Genomic DNA, 19,879 nt, shown 5'->3' with positions numbered 1-19,879 from the left:
TAATCCTAACTGACTCAATCTCTCCTCATACGTCTGTCCCACCATCCCAAGAATCAGTCTGGTAAACCTTCGCTGCACTCCCTCGATAGCAAGAACATCCTTCCTCAGATAAGGAGACCAAAACTTCACACAATATTCCAGGTGTGGCCTCACCAAAGTCCTGTATAATTAAAGTAAGACATCCCTGCTCCGTTATTCGAATCCTCTCACTATGAAGGCCAACATACCATTTGCCTTTTTTACCCCCTGTTGCAACTGCATGCTAACCTTCAGCGACTGGTGTCCGAGAACACCCAGGTCTCGCTGCATATTCCCCTCTCTGAGTCTTGCCGTTCAGATAATAGTTTTGCTACTGAAGTGGATAACCTCACATTTATCCACATTAAACTGCATCTGCCATGCATTAGCCCACTCACTCAACTTGTCCAAATCACCCTGAAGTCTCTCTGCATCCTCCTCACAACTCACCCTCCCACCCAGTTTTGTGTGAGAGGGTCTGTGTGTGTCTGTGTGTGTGCGCTCTTTGGAGCTGTGTGTGTGTGTGTGTGAGGGTATCTGTGTCCATGTGCATCTGTGTGTGAGAGTGTGTTGAGGGTGTCTGTGTCCGTGTGTGTTTGTGCACTATGGAGGTGTGTGTGTGTGTGTGTGTGTGTGTGTGTGTGTGTGTTTTGAGGGTCTCTGTTTCTGTGTCTGTGTGTGCTCTATGGAGTTGTGTGTGTGTGTCTGTCTGTGAGGGTGTGTGTTTGTCTGTGTGAGGGTGTGTGAGGGTCACTGTGTCTGTGTGTGAGAGTGACTGTGTCTGTGTGAGGGTCTCCGTGTCTGTCTTTCTGTGTGTGTGAGGGTGACTGTGTCTGTGTGAGGGTGTGTGTGAGGGTCTCTGTGTCTGTGTGTGTGAGGGTGACTGTGTCAGTGTGAGGGTGTGTGTGAGGGTCTCTGTGACTGTGTGTATGAGGGTGACTGTGTCTGTGTGAGGGTGACTGTGTCTGTGTGAAGGTGTGTGTATGTGTGTGTGTGTGTGTGATGGTCTCTGTCTGTGTGTGCTCTTTGGAGCTCTGTGTGTATGTCTGTGTGTATGTGTGTGTCTCTGTGAGGTTGTGTGTGAGGGTCTGTGTGTCTGTGTCTGTGTGAGGGTGTCTGAAAGTCTGTGTGAGGGTGTGTGTATGTCTGTGTCTGTGTGTATGTGTGTGTGTGTGTGTGTGTGTGTGTGTGTGTGTGTGTGTGTGTGTGTGCTGATCTGGAAGTGAGAGCCTCTCCTTTGACAGAGAGCTGCTGCCCTTACCCACAACATACGGACTGCTGACCCACAGCAGTGTTGCCCTCAGTAATGGCAGATAGAGTGAGGCGCTCAATGCCACTTTCGCAGAGTGGTATGAGGGGATGGGCAATAAAAACCACTGTGCCCTCGCAGCGACACCCACATCATGTGCATGAATGAAAATGATGATGTGAAGAGGAGGAAAGTCCCTCCCTCATTCTCTTTCGCAATCATTTCCTCTCAATACCGACAAGATTAAGAACCAGGTTGCTGGCAATTATTATCAGAGATATTCCAGCGATTGCCTGAACGGATTGTGCCCCACGAGAGTGAGAAGTGACCCCAAAGTTTGAGGGCAGAGAGAGAGAAGGATTCGCTTGGAGATTGGAACTCCTTCGCAGATCACAGCCCGGGATCTTTCTGCACACAAAATACAAGGTAGGTGCCTGATGCCCTGAGGTGGGTACAGGCTCAGGAAAGGCCCAGGCTGCACGCTTGGCCTAGTCTGAACTTCTCGTGGGAGGGAAAGCAGGAATTTAGCCTGAACTCTGCTCTCCTGTGTCCCGCAAAGAGACTGATTCCCTTCGCCCTTCATCTCCTCCCCGTGCTCACAGACCCTCCCAGTCCAGCAACACCTCCATTCGAAAATGCTGATCCCAGTCTTCAAATCCCCACATGGCCTGCTCGGCCCATCCCTAACTCTGTGACCTCCTCCACCCCTACAACCTTCCCTATCTCTGCAACCTCCTCCACCCCTACAACCTTCCTTATCTCTGCAACCTCCTCCACCCCTACAACCTTCCCTAACTCTGTAACCTCCTCCACCCCGACAACCATCCCTATCTCTGTAACCTCCTCCACCAGTATAACCTTCCAGAACTCTGAAACCTCCTGCACCCCGACAACCTTCCCTAACTCTGTGACCTCCTCCACCCCTACAACCTTCCCTAACTCTGAAACCTCCTGCACCCCGAAACCTTCCCTAACTCTGCAACCTCCTCCACCCCGACAACCGTCCCTAACTCTGTAACCTCCTCCACCCCGACAACCTTCCCTATCTCTGTAACCGCCTCCAGAACCAACAACCATCCCTATTTCTGTAACCTCCTCCACCCCTGCAACCATCCCTGTCTCTGTAACCTCCTCCACCCCGACATCCCTCGCTATCACTGTAACCTCCTCCAGTCCCGACAACACTCCCTATCTCTGTAACCTCCCCCACACCGACAACCCTCCCTATCTCTGCAACCTCCTCCAACCCTACAACCTTCCCTATCTCTGTCAACGCCTCCAGCCCCTACAACCATCCCTATCTCTGTAACCACCTCCAGCCCCTACAACCCTCCCTATCTCTGTAACTTCCTCCACCCAGACAACCCTGGCTCTCTCTGTAACCTCCTCCAGTCCCTACAGCACTCCCTATCTCTGCAACCTCCTCCACCGCTACAACCTTCCCTATCTCAGTGAACGCCTCCAGCCTGACAACCCTCGCTTTCACTGTAACCTCCTCCACTCCAACAACCCTCCCTATCTCTGTAACCTACTCCAGTTCCTACAACACTCCCTATCTCTGTAACCTCCTCCACCACCACAGACTTCCCCATCTCTGTAACCGCCTCCACCCCTACAACTTTCCCTATCTCTGTAACTTCCTCCAGCCCCTACAACCCTCCCTATCTCTGTAACCTCCTCCAGTCCCTACAACACTCCCTATCTCTGTAACCTCCTCCACCCCTACAACCTTCCCCATCTCTGTAACCTTCTCCACCCCTACAACCTTCCCTATCTCTGTAATCTCCTCCAGCCCCTATAACCCTCCATTTCTCTGTAACCTCCACCAGCCCCTACAGACTTCCCTATCTCTGTAACCGCCTCCACCCCTACAGCCTTCCCCATCTCTGCAACATACCCCACCCCTACAACCTTCCCTATCTCTGTAACCTCCTCCAGCCCCTACAACCCTACCTATCTCTGTAAACTCCTCCACCCCTACAGCCTTCCACATCTCTGTAACCTCCTCCACCCCTACAACCTTCCTTATCTCTGTAACCTCCTAAACCCTTTCAACCCTCCCTATCTCAGTAACCTCCTCCACCCCGACAAACCTCGCTATCACCCTCACCTCCTCCACCCCTACAACACTGCCTATCTCTGTAACATCCTCCACCCCGACAACCCTCGCTATCACTGTAACCTACTCCGACCTACAAACTTCCCTATCTCTGTTACCTCCTCCAGCCCCTACAAACTTCCCTATCTCTGTTACCTCCTCCACCCCTTCAATCTTCCCTATTTCTGTAACCTCCTCCAGCCCCGACAACCTTCCCTTTCTCTGTAACCTCCTCCACCCCGAAAACCCTCCCTATCTCTGTAACCTCCTCCAACCCGACAACCTTCCCTATCTCTGTAACCGCCTTCTGCCCCTACGACCCTCACTATTTCTGTATCCGCCTCCACCCCTACAGCCTTCCCTGTCTCTGTGACCTCCTCCACCCCTACAAACCTCACTATCTCTGAAACCTCCTCCAACTCTACCATCCTCCCTATCTCTGTAACTTCCTCCACCTACTTCAGCCCTCCCTACCTCTATAACCTCCTCCAGCCCCTACAACCTTCCAAGATCTCTGCACTCCTCCAATTCCGGCCTCTTGAACATCCCCCGATTCCCATTGCTCCACCATTGGCGGCCCTGCCTTCAGCTGCCTGGGCCCTGAGCTCTGGAACTCCCTCCCTAAACCTCTCCGCCACTCTCTCTCGCTCTCGCTCCTCCATAAAACCTCCCTCTTTCACCAAGCCTTTGCTCGCCTGTCCTTAAAATCTCCTTAAGTGTCTCAGTGTTGAATCTTGTTTGATGCAAAGCAGCTTGGGATGTTAACGATGCTATGTAAATACAATAAAAAAAATATATAAATGCAAGTTATTGTGGGCCTCCCCCCATCCCCAAACTGTGGGACTCCTGCCACCCGCCAAACTGATGAACTCTTAATTGATTTTGACAGATGATGCTGGATGATTTCCGAGTGTTTGGAAAAGCTCTCCAATTGTCAGTGACGATTTCGACCGAGAATGCGGCTGAGGTGAGTTTCCTGGCCTGGAGAATGACCTACCATTGCAGGTAGGCCCCACCAAGCCTGTTCCACCTCTCAGAACCTGCATTATACTGTCCCAGGGACCAGTGTGGTCCCGAAAGCCAAACACGGGCACAGCAAGATCCCATGTCCCAGAGCCCACTGTGGCCCTGAGAGCGAAACACAGGTACTGCACGATCCCATGTTCCAGGGCCCACTGTGCCTCCCAGACCCAAACACAGGCACAGAAAGATCCCATGTCCGAGGGCCCACTGTGTCTCCCAGACCCAAACACAGGCACAGAAAGATCCCATGTCCGAAAGCCCACTGTGTCTCCCAGACCCAAACACAGGCACAGCAAGATCCCATGTCCCAGGGTCCAGTGTGGTCCAAACACAGGCACAGCAAGATCCCATGTCCCAGGGCCCATTGTGGTCCCGAGAACCAAACACAGGCACAGCAAGATCCCATGTCCCAGGGCCCTGAGTGGTCCACAGAGCCAAACACAGGCACAGCAAGATCCCTGCTCCTAGGGCCCACTGTGGTCCCGAGAGCCAAACACAGGTACAGCAAGATCCCAGCTCCCAGGGTCCACTGTGGTCCTAAGAGCCAAACACAGGCACAGCAAGATCCCAGCTCCCAGGGCCCAGTGTGGTCCAAACACAGGCACAGCAAGATCCCATGTCCCAGGGCCCACTGTGGTCCCGAGAGCCAAACACAGGCACAGCAAGATCCCATGTCCCAAGCCCCACTGTGGTCCCGAGAGCCAAACACAGTCACAGCATGATCCCAGCTCCCAGGGCCCACTGTGGTCCAGAGAGCCAAACACAGGCACAGCATCAGCCCAGCTCCCAGGGCCCACTGTGGTCTCGAGAGACAAACACGGGCACAGCAAGATCCCAGCTCCAAGGGCCCACTGTGGTCCCGAGAGCCAAACACAGGCACAGCAAGATCCCAGCTCCCAGGGCCCAATGTGGTCCTGAGATCCAAACACGGGCACAGCAAGATCCCATGTCCCAGGGCCCACTGTGGTCCCGAGAGCCAAACACCGGCACAGCAAGATCCCAGCTCCCAGAGCCCACTGTGGTCCCGAGATCCAAACACAGGCACAGCAAGATCCCAGCTCCCAGGGCCCACTGTGGTCCCGAGAGCCAAACACCGGCACAGCAAGATCCCAGCTCCCAGAGCCCACTGTGGTCCCGAGAGCCAAACACAGGCACAGCAAGATCCCATGTTCCAGACCCCAGTGTGGTCCTGAGACCCAAACACAGGCACAGCAACATCCCTGGGCCCAGTATGGTTCTGAGACCCAAACATAGGCACAGCAAGATCCCATGTCTCAGGGCCCACTGTGCTCCTCAGACCCAAACACAGGCACAGGAAAGTCCCGGGTCCCTCCCTCCCAGTGTGGTCCCATGACCCACACACAAGCACAGCAAGATCCCAGGTCCCTCCCTCCCAGTGTGATCCCGAGACCCAAATACAGGCACAGCATGATCCCATGTCCCAAGGCCTAGTGTGGTACTCAGACCCAAACACAGGCACAGCAAGATCCCAGGTTCCAGACCACTCCAGTATGGGGCTGAGCTCCAAACACAGGCACAGCAAGATCACACATCTCCCCCTTCCCGCCCCCCAGTGTGGGACTGAGCCTCACACACAGGCACAGTAGGATCCCAGGTCCCAGCCCCTGGTGGGGGTGGGAGTGTGTGGGGGGAGGTGTAGGCAGGATATATTGGCCCTCAGTACACCTCGGGTTGGATTGGGTTGCAGCTCCTGTGCTGGATGACGGCGCAGAGATCCCTGTTGGTGACATTTGGGAGTGCGGTTGCAATCAGGGCTCAGTCGTGGTGCAGCCTTCCACAGTGCAATATCCAGTGGACACTCGCAGGACAGAGCTGACAGGTGAAGCTGCTCCTGGCCTGGCAAGGAGGAATTATCATCGTGTTCTCAATTCACGGTCAGAAACTTTCAATTCTATCTCTGTTTAACAGCAGGAGAATGGGATAATTCACAGCCCGGATAAAACTGCTGGTGGATACATTGGAGGTAAAAAGAAACCATATTCACTTGCTCCCTCTCTGCCTCACCACCCTCCCCCTCACCCTACCCCCCTCACTCCCACTCTTCTTCTCTCCCTCCCTCTCACTCTGTTGCCCCCTCTCTCTCTCATCTCCCACTCGCTCTCTCTCTCCCTCTCTCTGTCTCACTCTTCATCGCCAGGCTCTCCCTCTATCCTTCTCTCCCTCTGTCTCTCTCTCTCTCTCCTGGTCTCTCCCTCTCTTCTATCTTCCTCCAGCTTTCCTATGTATGTGTGATGGTTTTCTGGAACAGTAAAATAGTATATTGAGGAACCAATTGGAGAACGAGCTATTTTAGATCTAGTATTGTGCAAAGAGAAAAGGGTTGATTATTAATCTTGTTGTCAAGGAGCCTTCCGGAAAGAGTGAACATAATATTATAGAATTTTACATTATGTTTGAAAGTGATGTAGTTCAATCCAAAACTAGGGTCTTAAAGTAAATTGGGAACCTAATTTCAAAAGGTATTACTGTCGACAGGAAGTGGTTAGCATTTAAAGAATTAATACATGGCTTTCAACAAATGTACAGTCCTTTGAGGCACAAAAACCCAGCAGGAGAAATGATTCAACGATGACTAACAAGAGAAATTAAAGATAGTATTAAATCAAAGAAAGAAGCTTCTAAAGTTGCCAAAAAACGTAGTAAGCCTGAGGATTGTGAGTGTTTTGGAATTCAGCAGAGTAGGACCAAGAAACTGATAAAGAAAGAGAAAATATAATATGAAAGTAAACTAGCGAGGAGCATAGGAACAGACTGAAAAAGTTCCATAGGTATGCAAAAATGGAAAAGATTAGCAAAGACAGCAATGGGCCCATATTCACTTCTGGCAGATGGAGTAGAATGTGGGAAATTGCAAAGTTGTCCATTTTGGCAGGAAGAATAAAAAAGAAGCATATTATGTAAATGGTGAGAGATTGCAGAGCTCTGAGATGCAGAGGGATCTGGGTGTCCTAGTGCATGAATCACAAAAGGTTAATATGCTGGTACAGCACGTAATTAGGAAAGCTAACAGAATGTTATCGTTTATCGTGAGGGGAATTGAATGCAAAAGTAGGGAGGTTATACTTCAGCTATACAGGGCATTAGTGAGACCACATCTGGAGTACTGTGTACAGTCCTGGTCTCCTTATTTAAGGAGGGATGTAAATGCATTGGAAGCAGTTCAGAGTAGGTTTACTAGACTAATATCTGGAATGGGCGGTCTGTCTTATGAGAAAAGATTGGACAGACTAGGCTTGTATCTGCTGGAGTTTTGAAGAGTAAGAGGCGACTTGATTGAAACTTATAAGATTCTGAGGGGTCTTGACAGGGTGGCTGTGGAAAGGATGTTCCCCCTTGTGGGAGAATATCGAACGAGGTGTCACTGTTTAAAAATAAGGGGTGGTCCATTTAAGATAGGGATGAGGAGAATTTTTTTTCTCTCAGAGGATTGGGAATCTTTGGAATTCTCTTCCTCAAAAGGCAGTGGAAGCAGAGTCTTTGAATATTTTTAAGGCAGAAGTAGATAGATTCTTGATAAGTAAGGGGGTGAAAGGTTATTGGGGTAGGTGGAAATCCATGTTGACTCTGCCCAATCCTACCATTATGTTCTAAGTATGCAGTTATCACATGCTTTATTATAGATTCTAACATTTTCTCTGTAACTAATATCAGAGTAACAGGTCTGTAGTACCCCACTTTCTCTCTCCCTACTTTCTTAAATAGTGGGGTTACATTTGCTACTTCCAATCTTTAGGAACTGCTCCAGTATCTAAAGAATTTTGGAAGATGACCACCAATGCATCCACTGCAGCCACCTCTTTCAACACTCTGGGAATGTAGATCATCAGGTCCAGGGGATTTAATCAACTTTCAATCCGATTAATTTCTCCAGTACAATATTTTTACTGATAGTAATTTCTTTCAGTTCCTCATTCTCGCTTGAGCCTTGTTTCTCTAGTATCTCTAGTTTTTTTTGTAAAAGGGAAATCATGTTTGACAATCCTGTTGGAGTTTTTTGAAGCTTTAACTAGCAGAATAGATCAGGGGGAGCCAGTAGATGTGGAAGAGTTTGTCACTCTAGAATTAGCCTTTAGAACCACTCCAGGCCCTGCTTCACAAACCACTGACCATCTTCAGGCGCTTACCCATTGTCTCTCGAGACAAGGAGGCCAAAGAAGAAGGTATATTTGGATTTTCAGAAGACTTTTGATAAGGTCCCCCACGGGAAGTTGGTAAATAAAATTAGAGTGCATGGGATTGGGGGAGATAAACTGGTATGGATTGAGAATTGGTTAATGGACAGGAAACAGAGAGTCGGAATAAACGGGTCATTCTCAGGTTGGCAGGCTGTGACTAGTGAGGTACTACAAGGATCAGTGCTTGGGCCCGAGCTATTCACAATCCATATCAATGAATTGGAGGTGGGGAACAAATGTAATATTTCCAAGTTTGCTGATGACACAAAACTAGTTGGGAATGTGAGTTGTGAGGAGGATGAAATGAGGCTTCAGAGAGATTTCGATAGGCTAAGTGAATTTTTTTTCAAATTCATTCATGGGATGTGAGCCTCCCTGGCCAGGCCAGCATTAATTGCCCATCCCTAATTGCCCTTCAGAAGGTGGTGGTGGACTGCCTTCTTGAACCGCTGCAGTCCATGTGGGGTAGGTACACCCACAGTGCTGTTAGGAAGGGAGTTCCAGGATTTTGACCAAAAAACATTGAAGGAACGGCGATATAGTTCCAAGTCAGGATGGTGTGTGACTTGGAGGGGAACTTGCAGGTGGTGGTGTTCCCATGTGTCTGCTACCCTTGTCCTTCTAGTTGGTGGAGGTCACGGGTTTGGAAGGTGATGTCTAAGGAGCCTTGGTGCATTGCTGCAGTGCATCTTGTAGATGGTACACACTGCTGCCACTGTGTGTCAGTGGTGGAGGGAGTGAATGTTTGTAGATGGGGTGCCAAACAAGCGGGCTGCTTTGTCCTGGATGGTCTTGAGCTTCTTGAGTTTTGTTGGAGCTGCACCAATCCAGGCAAGTGGAAAGTATTCCATCACACTCCTGACTTGTACCTTGTAGATGGTGGACAGGTTTGGGGAGTCAGGAGGTGAGTTACTCGCCTCAGGATTCCTAGCCTCTGACCTGCTCTTGTAGCCATTGTATTTATATGGCTACTTCAGTTCAGTTTCTGCTCAATGGTAGCCCCTAGGATGTTGACAGTGGGGGTTTCAGCGATGGTAATACCATTGAATGTCATGGGGAGATGGTTAGAGTCTCTCTTGTTGGAGATGGTCATTGCCTGGCACTTGTGTTGCGCGAATGTTACTTGCCACTTATCAGCCCAAGCCTGGATATTGTCCAAGTCTTGCTGCATTTCTACACAGACTGCTTCAGTATCTGAGGAGTCACGAATGGTGCTGAACATTGTGCAATCATCAGTGACAATCCCCGTTTCTGCCGTTATGATTGAAGGAAGATCAGTGATGAAGCAGCTGAAGATGGTTGGACCGAGAGTAAGTATAATTAACTGGGGGAAAGCCAACTTCAATGGGGTAAGAATGGAGCTGGGACAAATAAATTGGAATCAAAGGTTGGCAGGCAAAACAGTAGCTGAACAATGGGTTGCCTTCAAACACGAGATAGTTCGGCTGCAGTCAAGGTCAGACCAGTTCAGTCACATGACTAACTCCTGGACTGAAAAGATCTCTCCCCTGTCTGCTCACATCTCTTTCTCACGGAACTGAAGACCCACTGAAGTCACAGGAACCCCAAGAGAGAAAAGTCTCCTGCAGTGAACAAGGTTTAAGAAGAATACTGGGCCCCAATGAAAAGCAAGACGACATCCAATCAAGGACCACAGCGAGCTTGAAGCACAGTAAAAACCCCTCTTCATAGATTGCCTCTAACATTTTTTACATATTTTTTCTTCTCTTTTCTGCCCCTATTTTCATGTGTGTATCGCGTATGCATGCTAGTGTGTGGTGGGGCATGTATCTATAAACAATTCCCATATTAGAGTTTAAGTTTAAGGTTTGATACATTTCACTTTTCGTCTTTAAACCAAAGAAATCCTGTTTAGGCTAATTTCTTTACCTTTTCATTGGAAAGTGGTGAACAAGGATCCACCAAGGGGGCGCTCAAAACACAGTGTGTTTGAAATGAAACCCTGTTACAGTAAGACCAGGTGAAGACAGTAAAATACCCCATGACACCTTTCTCACCCGGTCATAACAATAGAGATTAAGATGAAGAAAAAGTGTGCTTATTGCAGATGCCGGGTCGATAAGACAAAAGAGAACCAGGCTGAATATAGAAGCTTCAGAGAGGAAGTGAAAAAACATATGAGAGAAACAAAGAGAGAGCATAAGAAGAGACTGGCAGCTAACATAAAAGGGAATGCAGAAGTCTTCATAGGCATATTAATAGTAAAAGGGAGGGTGGAATCGATTAGGGACCACAAAGGGGATTTATGCATGGAGGCAGGTATCTGTTTTTATCAAGTAAGAAGATGCAACCCAGGCCACGGTGAAAGAGGAAGTAAGTCAGACACTAGAATAATTTAAAATTGATTAGGAGGAGGTATTGGATAGACTGTGTACTTAAATTTGATTAAGCACCAGGTGAGATGCATCAAGGATGCTGAGGGAAGTGAGAGTGGAAATTGCGGAGGTACTGACCATAATTTTTCAGTCTTCCTTAGACTCGGGGGTGGAGCCAGAGGACTGGAGAATTGCAAACCTTACACTCTTGTTCAAAAAATGGTGTAAAGATAAGCCCAGCAACTACAGGCCAGTCAGTTTAACTTCAGTGGTGGGGAAGCTTCCGGAAACAACAGTTAGGGACAAAATTAATAGTCACTTGGGTGAATGTGGGTTCATTAAGCAAAGCCAGCAATGGATTTCTTCAGTGAAAGTCATGCTAACTAACTTGCTGGAGTTTTTTGAGGAGGTAACAGAGAGGGTTGATGAGGACGATGCTGTTGATGTGGTGTACATGAACTTTCAAAAGGCGTTTGATACAGTGCCACACAACAGACTTGGGAGTAAACTTGTATCTCATGGAATAAAAAGGGACATGGATATGAATTTCGTTGAGTGACAGAAAACAAAGAGTAGTGGTTAATGGATGTTGTTCGGGCTGGAGGAAGGTTTGTAGTGGAGTTCCCCTGGGATCAGTGTTGGGACCCTTGCTTTTTCTGATATATATTAATGACCTAGACCTTGGTGTACAGGGCACAGTTTCAAAATTTGCAGTGATATGAAACTTGGAAGCATCGTGAACTGTGAGGAGGATAGTGTAGAATTTCAAAAGGACATAGACAAGTTGGTGAAATGGGCAGACAGGTGGCAGATGAAGTTCAATACAGAGAAATGTGAGGTGATTCATTTTGATAGGAAGAACATGGAGAGACAATACAAAATAAAGATTACAATACTAAAGTGGGTGCAGGAGCAGAGGGACCTGGCTGGATATGTGCATAAGTCATTGAAGGTGGCAGGACAGGTTGAGAGAGCGGTTAATAAAGCATACAGTATTCTGGGCTTTATTAATAGGGGCATAGAGTACAAGAGCAAGGAAGTTATGTTGAACGTGTGTTCGACACTAGTTCGGTCTCAGCTGGAGAATTGTGTCCAGTTCTGGGCGCTGCACTTGAGGAAGGACGTGAGGGCATTGGAGAGAGTACAGAAAAGATTCACTAGAATATTTCCAGGGTTGAGGAATTTCGTTTCTGAAGATAAATTGGAGAAGTTAGGGCTGTTTTTCTTGGAGAAGAGAAGGCTGAGAGGTGACTTGATAGAGGTATTCAAAATCATGAGGGGTCAGGACAGAGTAGATAGAGAGAAACTGTGGAAGGATCGAGAACAAGAGGGCACAGATTTAAACTGTTTGGTAAAAGAAGCAATGGCAACACGAGGAAAAATGTTTTTATGCAGCGATTGTTTGAGGTCTGGAATGTACTGCCTGAGAGTGTGGAAGCAGGTTTGATTGAGGAATTCAGTAAGGAATTGGATTGTTGTTTGAAACTGAAGAATGGGAAGGGCTGCAGGGAGAAGGAGGAGGAGTGGCAGGAGGTAAATAGCTCGTTCGGAGAGCCAGTACTGACAGGATGGGTTGAATGACCTCCTTCGATGTGTAACAATTCTGTGATTCAGAGATTCTCCATTTCTCTGTATCTCTCTCTCTCACCTTTGATCATTGATCCAACCCATGTGCCTGCCATAATACAGTTATTATCTTCTCTATTTAAGGAAATAATGGATCATGGAACATCAAGTCCATCATCCCGTGTCTGATAATAATGGCTAAAATCGCACAGGCATCAGGTAGGATCAACCAACGGTATAACTGGGATTCAAGCAGTGAGCTACCTTATGAGATAACCGGTGGTATATCAGTGAGATAAAGCAGTGAGATAACTTGTGATATAACCAGTGAAATATCAGCAAGATAAAGCAGTGAGGTAACTTGTGATGTATCCAGTGATATATTAGAATTTTTAGAATTAGAACATTACAGCGCAGTACAGGCCCTTCGGCCCTCGATGTTGCGCCGACCTGTGAAACCATCTGACCTACACTATTCCATTTTCATCCATATGTCTATCCAATGACCACTTAAATGCCCTTAAAGTTGGCGAATCTGCTACTGCTGCAGGCAGGGCGTTCCACGCCCTTACTACTCTGAGTAAAGAAACTACCTCTCACATCTGTCCTATATCTATCAACCTTCAACTTAAAGCTATGTACCCTCGTGTTTGCCATCACCATCCGAGGAAAAAGACGCTCACTATCCACCCTATCTAACCCTCTGATTATCTTATATGTTTCTATTCAGTCACCTCTCCTCCTTCTTCTCTCCAACGTAAACAACCTCAAGTCCCTCAGCCTTTCCTCGTAAGACCTTCCCTCCATACCAGGCAACATCCTAGTAAATCTCCTCTGCACCCTTTCCAAAGCTTCCACATCCTTCCTATAATGCGGTGACCAGAACTGCATGCAATACTCCAGGTGCGGTCTCACCAGAGTTTTGTTCAGCTGCAGCATGACCTCGTGGCTCCGAAACTCGATCCCCCTACTAATAAAAGCAAACACACCATATGCCTTCTTAACAGCCCGATTAACCTGGGTAGCAACCTTCAGGGATTTATGCACCTGGACACCAAGATCTCTCTGTTCATCTACACTACCTAGAATCTTCCCATTAGCCCAGTACTCTGCATTCCTGTTACTCCTTTCAAAGTGAATCACCTCGCACTTTTCCGCATTAAACTCCATTTGCCATCTCTCAGCCCAGCTCTGCAGCCCATCTATGTCCCTCTGTACCCTACAACATCCTTCGGCACGATCGACAACTCCACCGACCTCAGTGTCATCTGCAAATTTAATAACCCACCCTTCTACACCCTCTTCCAGGTCATTTATAAAAATGACAAACAGCAGTGGCCCCAAAACAGATCCTTGCGGTACACCAAGAGTAACTAAACTCCAGGATGAACATTTGCCATCAACCACCACCCTCTGTCTTCTTTCAGCTAGCCAATTTCTGATCCAAAGCTCTAAATCACCTTCAACCCCATACTTCCGTATTTTCTGCAATAGCCTACCATGGGGAACCTTATCAAACGCCTTACTGAAATCCATATACACCACATTAACTGCTTTACCCTCATCCACATGTTTGGTCACCTTCTCGAAAAACTCAATAAGGTATGTGAGGCACGACCTACCCGTCACAAAACCGTGCTGACTATCACTAATGATCTTATTCTTTTCAAGATTATTATAAATCCTGTCTCTTATAACCTTTTCCAACATTTTACCCACAACCGAAGGAAGGCTCACAGGTCTATAATTACCAGGGCTGTCTCTACTCCCCTTCTTGAACAAGGTGACAACATTTGCTATCCTCCAGTCTTCCGGCACTATTCCTGTCGACAATGATGACACAATGGCTCTGCAATCTCCTCCCTTGCTTCCCAGAGAATCCTAGGGTAAATCCCATCTGGCCCAGGGGACATATCTATTTTCACACTTTCCAAAATTGATAACACCTCCTCCTTGTGAACCTCAATCCCATCTAGTCTAGTAGCCTGAATCTCAGTATTCTCCTCAACAAAATTGTCTTTCTCTACTGCAAATACTGACGCACAATATTCATTTAACACTTCCCCTATCTCCTCTGATTCCACACACAACTTCCCACTACTATCCTTGATTGGCCCGAATCTAACTCTAGTCATTCTTTTATTCCTGATATACCTAAAGAAAGCCTTCGGGTTTTCCCTGATCCTATCCGCCAATGACTTCTCGTGCCCTCTCCTTGCTCTTCTTCGCTCTCCCTTTCGATCCTTCCTGGCTAGCTTGTAGCTCTCAAGCGCCCTAACTGAGCCTTCACGTCTCATCCTAACATAAGCCTTCTTCTTCCACTTGACAAGCGCTTCAACTTCTTTAGTAAACCACGGCTCCCTCGCTCGACAACTTCCTCCCTGCCTCACAGCTACATACTTATCAAGGACACGCAGTAGCTGCTCCTTGAATAAGCTCCACATTTCGATTGTTCCCATCCCCTGCAGTTTCCTTCCCCATCCTATGCATCCTAAATCTTGCCTAATCACATCATAATTTCCTTTCCCCCCGCTATAATTTTTGCCCTGCCGTATATACCTGTCCCTGCCCATCGCTAAGGTAAACCTAACCGAATTGTGATCACTATCACCAAAGTGCTCACCTACATCTAAATCTAACACCTGGCCGGGTTCATTTCCCAGTACCATATCCAATGTGGCATCGCCCCTGGTTGGCCTGTCCACATACTGTGTCAGAAAACCCTCCTGCACACACTGGACAAAAACTGACCCATCTAAATTACTCGAACTATAGTATTTCCAGTCGATATTTGGAAAGTTAAAGTCCCCCATAACAACTACCCTGTTACTCTCGCCCCTGTCGAGAATCATCTTCGCTATCCTTTCCTCTACATCTCTGGAACTATTTGGAGGTCTATAAAGGACTCCCAACAGGGTAACCTCACCTCTCCTGTTTCTAACCTCGGCCCATACTACCTCAGTAGACGAGTCCTCAAACGTCCTTTCTGTCGCTGTAATACTCTCCTTGATTAACAATGCCACACCCCCCCCCCCCCTCTTTTACCATCTTCTCTGTTCTGACTGAAACATCTAAATCCTGGATCCTGCAACATGCATTCCTGCCCCTGTTCGACCCATGTCTCCGAAATGGCCACGACATCGAGATCCCAGGTACCAACCCATATCAGTGAGATAAAGCAGTGAGATAACTTGTGATGTAACCAGTGATATATCAGTGAGATCAAGCAGTGAGATACATAGTTGTGACAATTCTGGTCTTCATATCCCTTGGTTAGACCACACTTGGAGCATTATGCACCGTTCTGATCACCGCATCCCTTGGTTAGACGACACGTGGAGCACTGTGCACAGTTTTGCTCTCCATTTCCCTTGGTTGGACCACACTTGGAGCACTGTGCACAATTCCAGTCTCCATATACCTTGGTTGGACCACACTTGGAGCACTGTGCACTGTTATGATCTCCATATGTCTTGGTTGGACCACACTTGGAGCACTGTGCTCTGTTCTGGTCTCCATATCCCTCGGTTAGACCACACTTGGAGCACTGTTCACAGTTCTGGTCTCCATATCCCTTGGGTAGACCACTCTTCAAGCACTGTGCACAGTTCCAGTCTCCATATACCTTGGTTAGACCACTCTTGAAGCACTGTGCACAGTTCCAGTCTTCATATACCTTGGTTAGACCACACTTGGAGCACTGTGCACAGTTCTAGTCTCCATATCCCTTGTTTAGACCACACGTGGAGCACTGTGCACGGTTCCAGTCTCCATATCCCTAGGTTCGACCACACTTGAAGCACTGTGTACAGTTCCGGTCTCCATATCCCTTGGTTGATCACACTTGGAGCACTGTGCACAGTTCTGGTCTCCATATCCCTTGGTTAGACCGCACTTGGAGCACTGTGCACAGTTCTGGTCTCCATATCCCTTGGTTAGACCACACTTGGAGCACTGTGCACAGTTCCAATCTCTACATCCCTTGGTTCGACCGCACTTGGAGCACTGTGGACAGTTCCGGTCTCCATATCCCTTGGTTAGATCACTCTTGGAGCACTGTGCAGCGTTCCAGTCTCCATATCCCTTGGTTAGACCACACGTGGAGCTTCGTGTACAGTTCTGATCTCCATATCCCTTGGTTAGACCACACTTGGAGCACTGTACACAGTTACGGTCTCCATATCCCTTGGTTGGACCACACATGGAGCACTGCGCACAGTTCTAGTCTCCATATTATAAAAAGGATATAGAGACCCTCGTGAAGATGCAAACAAGGATGATCCCAGAACTGAGAGGTTACATATAACTATCAGGAATGACTGAACAGGCTGGGGCGGTTTTCTCTAGAATTGAGAACGCTTGAACCGTGGCCTAATAGAGGTCTTTAAAATCATGGAAGTTTCGATGGGCCCGATGTAGAGAAGACGTTTCCACTTGTGGGTGAATTCAGAACTCGGGACCGTCAATATAAGATAGTAATAAATGCAGTCAGGGAATTCAGGAGAAACATCTTTCCCCACAGAGTGGTGAGAATGTGCAACTCACTCACACAGGGATTGGGTGAAGTTAATAGTGTGGATGTATTTAAGGGGGAAGCTGGAGAGAGAAAGCAACAGAAGGATATGGTGATGGGGCGAGATGAAGAGGGGCTTGTGTGGGGTATAGACATGGATCTGTTGGGCCGAATGGCCTGTTTCTGTGCTGAAATCCTGTGTCACACTGTCATCTCTCACATGTCGGAATTATTGACCTGATCATTGGCTGTTTGGATTTGCTTTGTAGGACATAATATAAGTGCCAGGGTTGGAGGTGATGTACTTCTTCCCTGTAAGAGTGATCCCAATGGAATTGCTAAGGGTTCCATATACTGGCAAAAAGTGAAACCGAATATCGTGGCATGGTATTGGAACAAAGGCAAGGAAGATTCCCAGTATCAGGACCCGCAGTACAGGAATCGAACCCTCATCGCCAACAGTGAAGTCATCAGAGGAAATCTGTCACTGCTGATCCAGGGGCTGCAATTGAATGACAGTGGAGAATACGAATGTATTGTCTCGAAGAAAGGGAGTATGACTGCCGAAAGACTTATTGTCAGACTGGCAGTAAACAGTGAGTGCTAAAGTCATCTCTGTCCGTCATACATTACACTCATATATCTCTCTCTCTGTCTCTCTGTCTGTCTGTCTGTCTCTCTCTCTCTCTCTTTCATGTTTCTCTGTCTCTCATGTCTCTCTCTCGTATCCCTCTCTCACTCTCTCATGCCTCTCTCTCTCTCTCTCTGTCTCGCATGTCTCTCTCTCCCATCTCTATCTCTCTCTCACTCATGTCCCTCTCTCTCTCATCTCTCTCTCTCTCATCTCTCTCTCATCTCTCTCATGTCGCTCCCTTTCATGTCCCTGACTCTCTTTCATGTCTCTTTCTCTCTTTCATGTCTCTCTCTCTGTCTTTCCTTCATGTCTCTCTCTCTCTCTCTCTCATGTCTCTCCCTCTCTTTAATGTCTCTCTCTCTCATGTCTCTCGCTCTCTCTCATGTCTGTCTCTCTCTCTCATGTCACACTCTGTCCGATTTTCTCTTTGTCGGGTCCTCTCTCTGATCCTGACCCATTGTCGATGCAAAACATCGATTTGCTCTGTTTGATTTGTGTTTAACAGATTCTAAGATGGAGACTGAAGTGAATACCAAACCAGACAGCTTTGATAACTATACCAAGCCTAATAATACAGGTGAGAGACCATGAGATCATAACCCTGAACCCTAATGTATACTCGCATTTACCCTATTGTATACTGACCCTACCCCTAATGTATATGAAACCTAAACCTAATGTATACTAACCCTAACCCAAATGTATACTAACCCTAACCCTAATGTGTACTGACCCTGAACCCTAATGTATACTGACCCTAACACTAATGTATACTAAACATGACCCCTAATGTATAGTAACCCTGAACCCTAATGTATACTGACCCTAACTCTAATGTATACTTACCCTAAACCTAATGTATACTTACTCTAAACCGTAATGAATAGTGTCACTAAACGTAATGTATACTGAACCTAAACCTAATGTATAACAACCATAAATCTAATGTGTAAGGACCCTAAACCTAATGTATCCTAACCCCAACCCCAATGTATACTGACCCTCAGGCTAATGTATACTGACCCTAACCCTAAAGTGCACTAACCCTGAACCTTATGAATACTAACCCTGAACTCTGATATATACTGACCTAACTCGAATGTATACTAACCCGAAACGTAATGTATACTAACCCTGAACCCTAATGAATACTGACCCTAAAGCTAATGTACACTGACCCTAACACTAATGTATACAAACCTGAGCCCTAATGTATACTGAACCTCATCCTAATGTATACTGACGCGAACCCTAATGTATACTGTCCTAACCCTAATGTATACTGACCCTATCCCTAATGTATACTGACCCTAACCCTAATGTCTACTCACCCTGAACCCGATTGTATACAGACCCTAATGCTAATGTTTACTGACCCTACTCCTAATGTATAGTAACCCTAATTCCAATGTATACTAACCCTGAACCCTAATATATACTGACCCTAACCCTAATGTATACTGACCCTGAAATCTAATGCATACTGACGCTAACCCGAATGTATACGAACCCTGAACCCTAATGTATACTGACCCTGAACCCTAACATATACTGACCCTGAACCCGAATGTATACTAACCCTAACACTAATGTATACTGAACCTAACCCTACTGTATACTGACCCTGAACCCGAATGTATACTGACCCTGAACTCTGATGAAGACTGACACTTACCCTAATGTATACTAACCCTGAACCCTAATGTATACTGACCCTAACCCTAATGTGTACTAACCCTGAACCCTAATGTATACTAACCCTAACCCTAATGTATCCTGACCCTAACCCTAATGTATACTAACCATGAACCTTAATGTATACGAACCCTGAACCTTAATGTATACTGACCCAGAACACTACTGTATACTGCTCCTGAACCCTAATATATATTAACCCTGAAACCTAATGTATACTAACCCTGAACCCTAATGCATACTGACCCTGAACCTAATGTATACTGACCCTAACACTAATGTATACTGAACCTAACCCTACTGTATACTGACCCTGAACCCGAATGTATACTGACCCTGAACTCTGATGAAGACTGACACTTACCCTAATGTATACCAACCCTGAACCCGAATGTATACTGACCCTAATCCTGATGTATACTAACCCTAATTCAAATCTATACTGACCCTAAACCCTAATGTATACTAACCCTGAACCCTAATGTATACTAACCCTGAACCCTAATGTATACTAATCTAACCCTAGTGTATCCTGACACTTACTCTAATGC

The 19,879-nt window shown here is 47.0% G+C and overlaps 1 protein-coding gene across 2 annotated transcripts in view; it reads left to right on the top strand.

The window, feature by feature from the left end:
- Positions 1 to 1,489: 1,489 nt before the first annotated feature.
- The window catches only part of LOC137345318 (V-set domain-containing T-cell activation inhibitor 1-like), a 149,266-nt gene continuing 130,876 nt past the window's right edge, over positions 1,490 to 19,879 (top strand). Inside the window, exons 1-6 of one of the 2 annotated variants that reach the window (XM_068008815.1) lie at positions 1,490 to 1,693; positions 4,255 to 4,332; positions 6,318 to 6,372; positions 12,631 to 12,705; positions 17,269 to 17,595; positions 18,139 to 18,210. In XM_068008815.1, the coding sequence (XP_067864916.1) occupies positions 4,255 to 4,332; positions 6,318 to 6,372; positions 12,631 to 12,705; positions 17,269 to 17,595; positions 18,139 to 18,210 (607 nt within the window). In that variant the 5' untranslated portion in view covers positions 1,490 to 1,693. The remainder of the gene's footprint in view (positions 1,694 to 4,254; positions 4,333 to 6,317; positions 6,373 to 12,630; positions 12,706 to 17,268; positions 17,596 to 18,138; positions 18,211 to 19,879) is intronic. The other variant, XM_068008816.1, reaches the window with a different exon arrangement.

This window comes from Heterodontus francisci, chromosome 28 (assembly GCF_036365525.1).
Source record: "Heterodontus francisci isolate sHetFra1 chromosome 28, sHetFra1.hap1, whole genome shotgun sequence".
In the NCBI taxonomy this organism is placed as follows: domain Eukaryota; kingdom Metazoa; phylum Chordata; class Chondrichthyes; order Heterodontiformes; family Heterodontidae; genus Heterodontus; species Heterodontus francisci.
Note: the sequence above shows the minus strand (reverse complement) of the source record. Positions and strands in the feature narration are given on the sequence as shown.